Genomic DNA, 14,220 nt, shown 5'->3' with positions numbered 1-14,220 from the left:
AATTACCTTATAAATTACCAGAGGAAATGATATGCAAACAAAGATATGAGATATAAACAAACAACATTTGGGGTCATCGAACAACATCACGTGATCAACGAAAACAAGGGCATATCCAATCCATCGAGCATACTTGATCACAACCGATACATTGATTCATCATAACACCGGGTGCAACTCCTGTTTCTCCAGAAACAATACGGGATCCACGCACGCACACCATCCAGGGCAATCGCGATCAATCATTTCGCTGGGAATCAATGTCAAAATACGGGTTGGCACAACACATACGGTACACTGTGGCATCACAGAACATTTCGTCGGCTTCAATTCCTGGTTTGTCCAGGTAAATATATACACGAGATATGTCCAGCCGCTGCTGAGACATTTTGGCAAAATCTACACCAACTGTTTGTTTATATATCACCATCGGAGAAACAACACAAACACAGCCGAAGGCAAAATCATATGGCCAACGGATGTCATCGCACTATTTTGTCATCACTGAGGACCAAAGTACGAAATCACATCGTAACACCGGGTAATCGCACCGCTTACCGTAGAAATCACCGCACATCGAATCCCTTATTCTTGTTAAGGTCAGTTTATGAACTGTATATGTCCAGCCGAAGCTGGAGTTTGTTATTGTTTACTACACCCACGCTTTCCATCTTGCACACTGGTATTGGTTTGGCATTCGATTGAATTTTGTGGAACGTGTAACCGAGGGGTACTCGAATTTGAAAATTACACGTTTTACTAATGAGGAGCAGCAGATGTGATTCCGATGATCAGCCGGCACGCTGCTTTTGGATACTAGAACCAACAATTATTCCGTAGGTCAGTTCACAGTATATGCCCAGCCGTGGCTGGTGTTTTTGAGTACTACATAATTTGTATTTCGTATCCTACGAAACAACTTTGGGAATTATGGCACCAATCACGCGGAATACTTCACTCAAGGCGCTTCAAACGAGGTTGAAGGCTCTTTTGGGAATGTTCGACGATATTTGCCGTTTTGTCGACTCGATGGATGATGACACTCCAGCGACAGTTCGTATAGAGAAATTGGACGAATTATGGGATCAGATCAACGACACAACAATGGAGATCGAGATGCACGAAGATTTCAATGACGATGACGAAACCTACTCCAGGAAACGATCGGAATTTGGCGATCGTTATTACAGGGCGAAATCTTTGCTACTTGAGAAGGTCAAGGAGCCAGAGGAGAAGTTGAACCTTTCAATTACCAACCAACAACCAATCCATGAGCACGTTAGACTCCCACAAATCAAGTTGCAGACCTTCGATGGCAACATTGATGAGTGGTTGAGCTTTAGGGATCTGTATTTGACATTGATTCATTGCAAAACAGACTTACCAGATGTAGAAAAACTCCACTATTTAAAGGGGTTCTTAGTAGGAGAAGCTAGGTCTTTGATAGACTCGCTCGCAATCACCAAAGCGAATTACCAGATAGCGTGGGATGCGTTAATGAAACGCTATAATGATAGCAAGATGCTCAAGCGTAGGCAGGTGCAGGCACTTTTTAATTTACCAAGCGTTACAAGAGAGTCGGTAGCCGAACTGCAGTCACTTTTAGAAGCTTTTGAGCGTATCGTTAAAACTTTGGATCAACTAGTACAACCAGCCGATTACAAGGATTTATTGCTACTGGATGTGTTGTGTTCGAGAATGGATCCAACTACACGCAGAAGCTGGGAGGAGCATTCTACTCCAAAGGAGCATAATACGATCGAAGATTTAACGGAATTCCTACAGAGGAGAATAAGGGTGCTTAGTTCACTTCCCGAAGAATCCGTCGAGGCGAATCAGGATTATTCACAACAATTCAAGGGGAAAATACCTTTAGCCAAAACTAGCCATAACGCATTGATATCGTCCAGGGAACAATGTGTAGTTTGTCCAGGTTTCCATCTCCTTTACCAATGTCCGAAGTTCCAACAGATGACAATATCCGCTCGTGATAATTTGATCCGTACCCTTTCGCTATGTCGGAATTGCTTCCGGAGGGGACACCAAGCAACCGACTGTAGCTCGCGATATGCATGCCGGAATTGCATGGAGAAACACCATACATTGATATGCTTCAAACCTCAATATTGTGCAGTGAAGAGGTCATCAAACCAAGGGAATATTTCACCAGAAATTAGGGGAGCTGGAATGGAATCAAATGGTGAACATTCGAACATTTCTGCAATAGTTTCATCAAACACAATATCAACCAAGGAATCATCGGTTATACTAGCAACGGCTGTCATTCTTGTGGAAGATGATAAAGGGATCACTTATCCTGCAAGAGCATTGCTAGATTCGGGATCTGAGGACAACTTCATGTCAGAACAGTTTTGTCACCTTATGAGACTCCAAAGGGTTCCAGCAGAAGCATCGATTATCGGCGTTGGCAAAACAAATAAAAGGGTAAAAACGAAATAACCAGGATTGGGCAATTTGAAGATTTGATAAATGCAATAATCGGGAAATTAGGAAGGAAATGCGATAATTGAGAAATGGAATACAAAAGGGATAAAAGGTTTAGAAATATCATCAAGGAAAATTTAGGAGAGCTGCCAATCCAGTATGCGAGAGGTTTATTTATCATTTCAGAAATTAAGTAATTTCAGCGCGGGCGAGAATGTTGGTTACTGAACAATCCGAGAATATTTTACATTCGGTAAACCCCCACTTTTATGATTTGCTGCATGGGTGACCTTCGTTGGCTTTGGAAACCTGAAATTTACCAACACAAAAAAAACCATGATACAAAACAAAGAGAGAAAGAGATAGGAGAAAGGAGAAAGGAAGACAAACAAGAAATCATAAGAAACAAAAAAGAAGATGAAAAATAGAAGGTTTATAAAAAAGAGAGTTGGAAGAAACGGCCATTTGGAACGGTCAAACTATTTATGTCATATTAAAATTACCTGTAAATAATATAAATGTGAATGAATTGTAAATATATGAGTTGTGAATAAACAATAATAAATAAACAGACTGTAGTGCATATTCAAGTTGGTGCTGTGTTTATTTGGTGGTTACTCACCCCCCAAATTATAAACCCAGGAAGGAAAACCGCGACAGTCCCAGGTCGACGAAACGCAGGATAGGGTCCTGCGTATTGGCATCGAACCAGCTACCCAACAGGAGGGAAAACTCTTTTTGCAATTTCGTTACAACTGCAGTAATAGATTGGCCATTCATTTTCAATAATATTGCCAAGATGTATATTAGTGTCTCCCTAAATGAGAGTTTCTTGTTGTTGAGTTTCAACTTACTCACATTTGTTCCACACTCTCTGTTATGTATTCTACTGAATTATCTGGCTATGCATTTAGGGATACCATCTATCCTGATTTAAGATGCTTTTGGGGCGGTCTGACTTATTTTTCATACTCTGTCTTTATTTTCATAAGAAGTTTAATTTTTGTTGATCATAATTCGTTTATTTTTTTTGTATTTTATTTTTGAGCAAAAACCTTTTGACGTAGGATTACGTCTTTCCGGAACACATTGGGGTACAAATTGAAAAACGAAAAATCTACCACATAGTAAAAATTGTCCAATTTCAAGTGTTTATTGCTCAGTCATTTGCTGATGGAGTTACGATATACAGGTATACCTCGATTTTACATACATTCTCGTTTCTGAAATGTGCGTAAAATCGAATTGTGCGTAAAATCGAAGCATGATCTTTTTTGAAAAAAAAATAATTTTAGTAATTAAGAATAAGTAAATTAACATAGCCTGATCCATGGGTAGTGGGGAAAACAGTTCAGACAGTTGGACTTCATCAAAAATTGTTGGTATTGGTCTACCATTCGGGACCGTTATAAATAAAGGATATTTCAGACTTTATACAGACATTCTTTATCATGAATGGCGCTAACGTTCCCAGTGGAAGATATGCTGTCACAACGTAGTATACAACGTCATTTTTATTAATACTTATTTGAAATTTCGTATGCCAAATAAAACGTCTGGAATGTATTCTGAGGGGCAAACTCTAGAATACGCGTGTACCAGTGCAGGTCGGAAGACCTTTTTTTTTTTGACGAAAAATCCCCCGGTCAGAATGGGAATCGAACCCGATCCTCCGGCATGATAATGTGTGATGCTACACACTCGACCACGGGAGCACTCATTTTCATTAATTAAACTGAACATATATAATTAAAAAAAAACTATGCAGAGTGGAGTTTTTAATTTGTATTTATTTGCGTTAAACATGCCTCATCACATTTAAATCGACCAATTTTAAATAATTCAATATAGTAAAGAATCTGTAATAAAAACATTCTCAAAATGAATTTCTATCTGCTATTTTCTCCAAGATATTCGACCTCATCTCACGCATTGAAAATTGAGAATTAAGCGACCAGCCATTTTCTCCAGCATATCTGATCATTATGTCGACAGAATTCAACGCCAATTCATCAGAAACCGTTTGAAAACAATCATCAAGGTCAACAGGATCTGTTATATTTATGGTGTTATCTTTCGGTAAACTGGAATCCATCGTATCGGTCATTTCATCATCTGCTGTGGGATTGCGTACTTTTTCAACGATTTCTAAATCCTTCAAAATTTCAAACTCTGCATTCTCTTCATCTATCACGTTTGAGTGTAAAATTTTTTGCTTGATCTCTGTTAGACGCTTTTTAATAACAGCCAGTTATATTATAGAGTAAATCCCAAGACTTCCTTATCGATGATTGAGGAACTTTATCCCAAGATTCCGCAATCCAAAATATCGCATCCTTTACGTTAATCCTTTTTACATTGTCATGAAACTCACCTGATCTACCAAAAATCTTTCTCATCATGATCTTCCTATAGCGTGATTTTATCATTTGGATTACGTTCTGATCCATAGGTTGAATAGCCGCTGTTGTGTTTGGGGGTAGAAACATAGTGCTTATAGCACCGTCACTAGTTTTCAGTTCCTCTGCATTAAAATGTGCAGAACAGTTATCCAACACCAGGACAGCTCGAAGTGGAAGACCTGATTCAGTCAAAAAAATTTGGACCTGTGGCACAAAATGCTCAAAAAACCAAGTTTTGAATAAATTACGTGTCATCCAAGCGTTCTTGGATGTTGTGTAGTAAACAGGCAGCTCCTTCATATTCTTCAATGATCGAGGATTAAGATACTTCCCGATGATCATCAGAGGTAACTTCAATGTACCGTCCATGTTAGAACATGGCATAAAAGTCAAACGTTCTTTGATAGTTTTCTTTCCTGGTGCCCCTACTGAATTTTTATCAACGTAAGCATTTGTGGGAGTGCTTTTAAAACATAGACCGCTCTCATCGGCATTAAAAATCTGACTGGCATAAGTTTCTTATTTGCATTTCTGTAGAGAACTTCTTGATGTAGTCCTCAATTGCAGCCATATTGCTGGACAAATTTTCGCCCGTAATTTTGAAAAGGCGAATTTCATATCTCTTGGTGAATTTGTCAATGTAACCTCTACTTCCAAATTTAGACTCACCTACCAATTCGTTGAAAAATTTAACTGATTGAATTAGGAGCATTTCTTGACTCACCAGAATGTGGCGTTGTCTTTGTTGCAGAAACCAAAGGTACAATGCTTCATCCACCTTTGGGTAACTAGCTTATTTGAAGTTTTTGCGGTGTGCTGTGAATAAATCGAAATAAATTTTCGAATTTTTTTTATAAAACCTTAAATTCCATACCAATGTTTCCATGAATGTTTGAAATATTCTTCATTATCTTAACTTTAGATTTTCGAATAGTGTAGATGGTAGATCGTGATCTAATGCGGTACTTTTTCATTATCTCTTGAACTGCAATTCCATTCTCCAGATCATGGATAATCTTCACTTTATCTGTCAGAAGAATGCCCTTCCGGTTCTTCTTTTCTTTCGAGACTATATCATTGTGTTTAGAAACCATTTTTACCATTAAACTTTTACAAATCCAATTTGAGTAGCTACGTGAAGTTACTTCCGATATAATACGTCAAATCAATGGCTGGTGTATTCGCAAGTATTCGCAAGGATATGATTCGCAAGTTAAGGATTTGCAGCGCAATTTAGCTGTCTTTGCCAAACCTACCTAACTACTCGATGATCTCAAGGCAGATCTATGGAACTAGGTGCGCCAGTTTGGTCACTAAGTTGTTTAGGTGAGTGGTTTTAAACAGTACGGCAGAAAGCGGAAAAGGGATTGTTTATCTGAAATGTTGAATAGAAAGAATGATCCCAAGAGCCTGAATTAATTATGCACTCTCTCAATAATTTCAGTAGTATTGCATCATAGAATGTTGTCTTGAATAGATTTCACAAATCGTGCACAAGCGTACTATGTTTTGTTTGCAAAGAATCAGTATATTTTCAAGATGATTGTAGAATGGTGCGAAAAAGTTCATTTTCATTCATAATATTTATTTTAAAAGTGTGTTAATTTCATCTTGAAAATCCATTATAACTTTCTTTTCCAAATGGCGCAACACGAAGTTAGTGTTGTCAACGCAAATAGGATAGACGAAATGCTTTCATCGTTGAACGTAATTAATGTAATCAATATAGTAATGAACTGTGAATTACTTTTGTTTAGATTAAGATGACTGCCGAGTGTTTTTAACATTTTGACCTACCTGGTTGTATACTAAGCGCCTTGATTTACACCAGTTTGAGAGTTTGACAGTTATCACGATGGACGTTGCTGTGTGTGACATGGGTGCCCTACACTCAGAAAAATCCTTGGTAGAAAACTACCAAATACTTTTGGTAATGCAAACATTAGTAAAAGGTACATATTTTTTGTACGTATTACTAACCGTATGTAAAATGAATGGACAAAATGGACAAAATCAACATTTTCGACACCTGCTTCTTTGCATTTCATCAAGGTCAAAAAGCTGCCGAAGCAGCCCGGGATGTTTGTGACGTGTATGAAGGTGCCATAGGCGAGTCTACAGCATGGAAATGGTTAGCAAAGTTCAAAAATGTCTACTTTGACGTCGCTGACACGCCCCTTCTGGATTCGATGGAAAACGTCTCAAATCACTTTTAAAGGAGAACGGTCACCAAACCAGTCGTGAATTGTCGGAAAGAATGGACCTCGAATATATAGTTGATTAACTTATTGTTAAAATGATTGTTTTTTGTTTAAATAAAAGCTACGCTACGAACTTATTCCCCAACCCAATATCTATAAAAAAAAGGTGGCTCAAAATTCGGCCATTTCAACGTTAAGTAATTTTTGAATGAGGCCTAAAGTATTTAGCCGAGCAATATGTACCATTCGGATGAAAAAAAATTAATAAAAACGAATTTGAAAAAAAGTGTGCGTAAAATCGAAGTACGTAAAATCGAGGGTGCGTATAATCGAGGGTCCGTGAAATCGAGGTATACCTGTATTCGCACCCATCGATTAAGGCACTCCCTAATAACTCAATACAACGAAGAAAAATATATATTTTATAAAACTAACCATCGACCAATTAAAAAATGTCAAACAATATCTACACGAATATCACGCGTTTTGATTGGTCAACTGGCACAAGCAATCTGTGCTCTTCCAGTTACTCATTCAATACGAATACGGAATGAATACGCAATGCGCAATGAATTATGCGTATGGTTTGTTTTTATGCTGCGATTATCCCACGGACACAACCCTCCTGTAACTTTTTGTTGGTGATTAAAATTTTGTAAGCGTGTAGAGTGTGACAGCTGCATCTACCACGAGATCTTCCATATGTTTTCATTCAGAATTTTCATTTCATCGGGTTGTTTTGTGTTTTGTATCGATATTCCAAGTTAATTTTTACATGTCTAAACGAAAAAGTCATTTTACCGACGAATTGCGACCAAGTGCTGCATTTGTGATTCATAAGTGTTGTTCGAAAGTGTGGAATCCACAATGAACCATTACAGGTTATCTGATTTGGAACAGCAAACAACGAAAAACAAGAATATTCGATTGGAATTCACTTCCAAGCCCATGCTGAACTATGTAGTGTAAACGTCTGCATTTTGGCTGCAGAAAGAAACCTTTGCGTGTCATATGTACATCATAAAAGCTTCGAATCTTTTACTTTTACTTTACAGAATTGTGCGCTATATGAACCAGTGCACAATGGTCCAGGAGGTGCATTTGAGTGGAAGTTAGCATTTAGAGCTCTACAGTTATTCTCTAGATAAAAACTGTCTTCGTCAAAGTTGTTAGATAAAATAGGGCGCTTGTTTTGATGTTGTCAAAAATAGGGTGACCAACATTTACGATGAAATAAAAATTCTAGCTTTCTTATCTTTATAGATAAGAAACACAGTTCTACAATGCTATAGCCCCAGTTATTTAAGAAAACTTTTTTGAACAAAGTTTTTTTTATCTCTTTAAATAACCGACATAGCGCGTTTTTCTAAGCTGCGTTAGCGTCACCATAAAAAAAACTGCTCTAACTGTTATATTGCAAATTTTACATGCAAACTATGCAAATGCAAAAAACGGTAGACTTTTAGAGCTTATTAAGACAAACATTTTGCGATGCAGAATTTTTTTGTCAAAGAAATTTCCTTCGACTTGCACTGTGGTCACGCGGATTCTAGAGCAATACATTCAAGGCGTGTTATTTGGCCTAAGAAATATCAACTAAGTAATAATAAATGATGCTAGTTAACGTCGAGACGGCAAAAGTTTCACAGGAAACGTTAACGCCATTCAAGAAGAGGAATTATTAAGATATTGACAAGTTCTGGCAAGTTCTTAATAAGCTCTAAATGTCGTTCTAATACAATTTTGACGTAGAATTTATAAAAGTTAGAGCAAAAAACAACGTTTTTTTCATGGTGACCCTAACGCAACTTATAGCGAATTCGTTTTTGTTCAGTTTCAACCCCAGTGCCGCACTAACTGCTGTCAAAACGTTTTTTTATTCACTCAGTTTCGCACTCAGTGTCGCACTAGTTCGCCCCGAAAGCTGTTAGTTTCGCACTGAGATGTTTCACGGGTTGGCACTCGGGTTCACCAATACAACTATACTAAACTGTCAAGTTCCGAATATTGTTTTGGAAAATCTAAAAATAAAGACTATGAAAATGGAAAACCTGCTGCTTTTGCTTTTGTATTATTGGAATCGTAATCCAATTCGGATTCTGATTTTGAAGAGTAGAGTAGACGGCATTAAGCTACGTGTGCTTTCATTGGGAGGTGAAAATAATGATGGATATTCAGGTGGAATAAATTTCAAAATCAAAATTATGAATGAAAATTTACTTCAACGTATCGAATATTTATTTTATGTGATTAAATAAAAGTTTTTTTCCGATATCGCAGAATATTGAACGAAAACTGTGTCTAATGATGGTTTTATATTATAATAGTAATTATTTGTGGAACAAACAGGAAATGCATCGACAAATGGTTAAGTGAGTGTCAGAACTACATGTGTTAGGTAATCAAACAATATTAAGTAAAAATTTTCATTCAAACTTTTATATGTTTACACTGCACTTGGCCCTTCTGATCTGATGGAGAACAATTTACCTCCCAAGCACTAATATCACCACCAGACGTCGACACTGTACATTTGCCGTCGTAAATATAAACAAATCAGACTATATAACGCACACCAACAAACCACCGCATTCGTGAAACTGAAAACGTTTTTTTATTACAGAGTCAGTTTGGCACTGACTCAGTTTTAAAAACGAATTCGCTATTAGAATGAATACAACTTTATGGAAGATCTTTATCCTCTAGACAAAAACTGTCTTCGACAAAGTTGTTACATGTGATAGGCTCATTTCATGTGCTCATTTTCATGTTATCAAAAAATTAGGGTAACCAAAATTTTCGATGAAATAAAAAATCTAACTTTCTTATATAGATAGAAGGATAGAGGCTATATAGTTCGACAATGTTGTAGCCTCAATTTTTTTAAGCAGCTTTGTAGAACAAAGTTTTATTCTATCTCTTCAAATATCCGCTATAGCATTTTTTATTCTAAGTTTCATTAGGGTGACCATGAAAGAAGGGGTTTTTCTTTGCTCTAACTTTTATAATTCAAATCCTACATCAAAATCGTATTAAAATTACATTTAGAGCTTATTGAGACAAATATTTTGCGATGCAGAACTTGTGAATATCTTAATTCTACTTAATGTTATTGATCCATTTTTCACCCAAAAACTCATGGTTTCAATTTTAGTTTACTTAAATACAAAAAAATAACATAGTTTTGGAAATCCTACATTATGTAGAGTCAAGTATGCTCTTTCAAATGCCGTTAACGAACATTTTTTTATGTTCGCCCCCAAAAGAATGACAAGCGAATGAAGAGAGCGTATTTTTTAGGAAGAAATGTCAATGACTTTGAGTAAAGTTACGATATTGACAAGTTCTGCATCGCAAAACGTTTGTCTTAGTAAGCTTAGTAAGCTAAGTAAGTCTTCTGAGGACAGTTTGCATGTAAAATTTGCAATATAAAAGATAGAGCAAAAAAAACGTTTTTTTTTATGGTGACCCTAACGCAACTTAGAAAAAAAGCGCTATATCGGTTATTTCAAGAGATGTAAACAAATTTGCTTAAAATAACTGAGGCTAAAACATTGTCGAACCATATCTACCTCTATCTATAAAAATAAGGAAGTTACATTTTTTATTTCATCGAAAGTTTTGGTAACCCTATTTTTGACAAAATGCGCGCTTTATTATATGTAACAACTTTGTCGAAGACAGTTTTTGTCTAGAGAACAACCGTCGAGCTCTAGATGCTAATTTCCACTTAAATGCACTTCCTGGACACAATTGAGTGACCTTAATGTGGATGAGCTGTGGTTCTAAGAAGACGATACGACGTTAGACGTTTCCCGATTGAAAATAGCAGTCAATGTACAACATGTTTCAAGCCGGATGTAAAGAAAAAAACTTTCATTGATTAGAGCTGTGTTATTCGGTGGAAAACTGAAGTTGAAAGTTTATTCCGCAACGATTGCTATCGCCACCACCACCAGAACTCTGCCGAATCGGCTCAGATTTTCTGTTGACATTCTGTGAAAGATGCTGCGAAGTATAATATGTGGATGATTTCCTTGGAAAATTGTATTTTTGGGTAATTTATGTAAGAAGTATAGAAAACTGCATGGATTTCCAATAGATTAAATATTTCAGTTTAACTCTAGACAGCGAGCAATTAACAGTGCATGTTAGTGTTGAGAGTCAAGTTGTCCATTTGCTCAAATTGGCTTCTCATTGCTTTGCAATTCGTTTGCGTCCCTCCATGCAATCATTCATTCTTCGACCCTTTGCCAGTGCTACCAAATATTTGTATAAAAGAGCTTGTTCTTAAATTAAAATAATGTTTGTTCTCGCCGTCAATAATTTGGTAGTCTCACGTTAACAATGCGGTCATGTCTTAGACACCACCCTTCTGTATAAATTGAAAAAAATCGGCTGCTTTTCGGCTGACTTGGCGTGGAATTGCTCTTTTTAATTTTTGAGTTTTTGTTTTTTTTATGTTTTTTTTTTAGTTTTGAAGTTTGAAGTTAGATTTTTCTAATTCTTTTGGATTGTTTGTATTGTATTGAATTTATTTAATCATAATTTTTCAATATTAGTTTTTTTCTTTAACTTTTTTTGCTTTTTTTTTGTGGGATTGTTTTAGAATTTTATTTGTTTTTTTTTTATTTTTGACGTAGGACTACGTCTTACATTAAGGATGCCAAATCAGAAAACAGGTTACGTTTTTATGAAATAAAGTTTACGTTAATAACTATTTTTGCTGCGAACGGATTGTAACGATTTGCGTACCAATCGAATCGGGAACTTTCTTAGATTTGTTTGATATGCTATACATTACAATCTCATAGTCTATATATGGTTTGAATTGATGAAAATTGGAAGCATTCCCGTTTCTCCATACATTTGTTTTGTCCATTTGTGTGCTTTCCCGAACAGAGTTTCCAATAACGAGCAACTTAAGTAGCCGCTGAAATAGAAACAGTCGGAGACGAATGAATCGTTGGATTTAAAGTCTCAGTAAATGAAGGAAAAGAAGAAGAAGAAGAATAGAAACAACGAAGGGGGATAGCGAAAAGAGAATATTTTCGATGTAAGTAAGCTGTCGCTAGCGTATAAGTATTGCATCTCTTCTGAGAAAAATTCTTAGAATCTCTCTGTGCCCGAAACAACGACGGTCGCTTATTCTGCTCGTTTTGTGTTTTATGTTTCCCTCGAGCGGTGAACACATCAGTGTTTGGCAGTGTAGTTGCTTGTTTCCATTGAGCGAAACTTAGAGCTTGTTCATTTCCTGTACATGTGAATAGCATACCTTCGATATTTTTAGTTGCCATTCGTATTTGCTCTCATGGGCATCGGCTCTGTTCTGATGCAACAAGCTCGTAGCTTTGTTAACAGTTGTGACCGAGAGTCGAGAAACGATTTTTCATAAAGGTCATCCTCGCGATGTTTCATTTTTATCGCTGCAACTGTGTGCATCTGTTAGACGCGTGTCTCTCGTTAAATATTCAGTGCAATATGACCAATTACTGTATTGTTCTCGCAAAGGCAAGAAAGAATCGTGGCATCTCGAAATGATTCTACAAAACCACGCAATCCATTAAACCTTTTCAGCGTCCCCGGAACTTTTTACTAAAGAGTTATTTATGAACCTTCGACGTATTCGCAAATAATGCGAAATGCTTAACCAACAAATTAAAAAAAAAAAGAATGCGTAGTCCTACGTCCTAAGCGGTCGTGTCTCGGATACAACCCCTCGATTTTTTTCTTATTCTTCGATTTATTGTTAGTTTTATTAGAATTATATTTTTTGAGTTTTTGAGAATTCTTTTCAACTTTTTTTTTTATTTTGTTGAGTTTTTTAATTTTTTTTATTTTTTGAATCCCTTTTTTATTTGTTTGATCTTTTGTTTTTTCTGTATTTAGAGTTTCTTTTCGTGTTTTTCGAGTTTGTTTGCTTCTCTAGATTTTATTTTGAAATTGCTTTTTTTTATTTTTGGATTTTTTTTTATATTGTTCATCTTTTTGGATTTTTTGATTTGTTTCTGTATTTTCATTTAAATGCTTTGGATATTCAAAATCTTTTCTGATTTTTTTAATTTTTATTTTTGAATGTGTTTTTTTTCTTTTTTTTCGAGTTTTCGTTTATTTCGTTAGTTTTTTTAATTTTGTTGGATTTACTTGATTTTTCAAAAGTACTTCTTGTTTTTTATAATTTTGTTAGATTTTTGGAATGTTAGATTTTTTATTTTTCAGATTTTGTTGAACTTTTTGGATTTCTCCAATTGTTGTTATTTTTATTCGAATATTTTTAGATTTTTAAAATTTAATTTGTACTTTTTGAATTTTTATTTTTATCTGGATTTTAATTAGGTTTTGTGATTTTGATTTTTTTTTTTGGTTTTTTTTTATTTTTTGAATTTAGTTGTTGTTTTTCGTATTTTTATGTTTTCTATATTTTGAGTTCAATTGTTTTCTTCAATTTTTTGTATTGGGTTGCCTGAAAAATAATTGCCGGTTTTACACATAGATGACATTGATGGTGTTTGCGAATGTCTGAGGTAAATGCACTGCTTTATGTTCCTCTGACTTTTGTTAGCTGTCACTTTTAGTTTATTTTGAAAGCAAATTGCACGTGTTTTTGTTGAAAATTGTTAGTTTCACGTCAATGTTAGTATGGAGTCCAAAAACGAGCATATTTTGCTTTATTATTTTCGGAAAAAAACAGGGCTGGCTGCTAAAAAGTTACGTGATGTGTACGGTGCGGAAGCCTTCAAAGAAAGACAGTACTTTTAAAGTTCGATATTGTCTGTTCAAAGCCTTCAGTAAGCAGGATGATTATCGTATAGGTTTAGTATGCTCTCATCAGTGTGCTTCCTCAAATGGAGAAATTTCAAGCGTCCTTCTTTCACCATTTCGTGATGTGCTATCCCGACGAACGGAAGCAATGTTATCGTCACCTAATTAAAATTTGCGCTTACCCGCCGTAATAGAAACAGTGATTAATTATAATTAGATGAAACTTTCATCGTACTTTTTTGCAAGATTCCTCAAATAAACTAGGGATGTTCAAACGATCCATGTGCACTCTGCCCAAAGTGAGCTGTAAAATATCCATTAGGCAAATGATTTCGCACACTCTCTTCCACTCATATAACCGCGAACACTTGTGCGCATCAACAAAAAAAAGATCAATCATAAATTTTAAA

At 35.8% G+C, this 14,220-nt stretch overlaps 1 protein-coding gene across 1 annotated transcript; it reads left to right on the top strand.

The window, feature by feature from the left end:
* Nucleotides 1–930: 930 nt before the first annotated feature.
* LOC129761575 (uncharacterized) lies at nt 931–13,807 on the top strand. Its single transcript, XM_055759311.1, has 2 exons — nt 931–1,933; nt 13,740–13,807. Exons 1-2 carry the CDS (start codon nt 931–933, stop codon nt 13,805–13,807), a joined length of 1,071 nt encoding a protein of 356 aa, XP_055615286.1.
* Nucleotides 13,808–14,220: the final 413 nt, after the last annotated feature.

The sequence above is a fragment of the Toxorhynchites rutilus genome, chromosome 1 (genome assembly GCF_029784135.1).
Source record: "Toxorhynchites rutilus septentrionalis strain SRP chromosome 1, ASM2978413v1, whole genome shotgun sequence".
NCBI classification, from domain to species: domain Eukaryota; kingdom Metazoa; phylum Arthropoda; class Insecta; order Diptera; family Culicidae; genus Toxorhynchites; species Toxorhynchites rutilus.
This window is presented reverse-complemented; position numbering and strand designations above follow the sequence as displayed.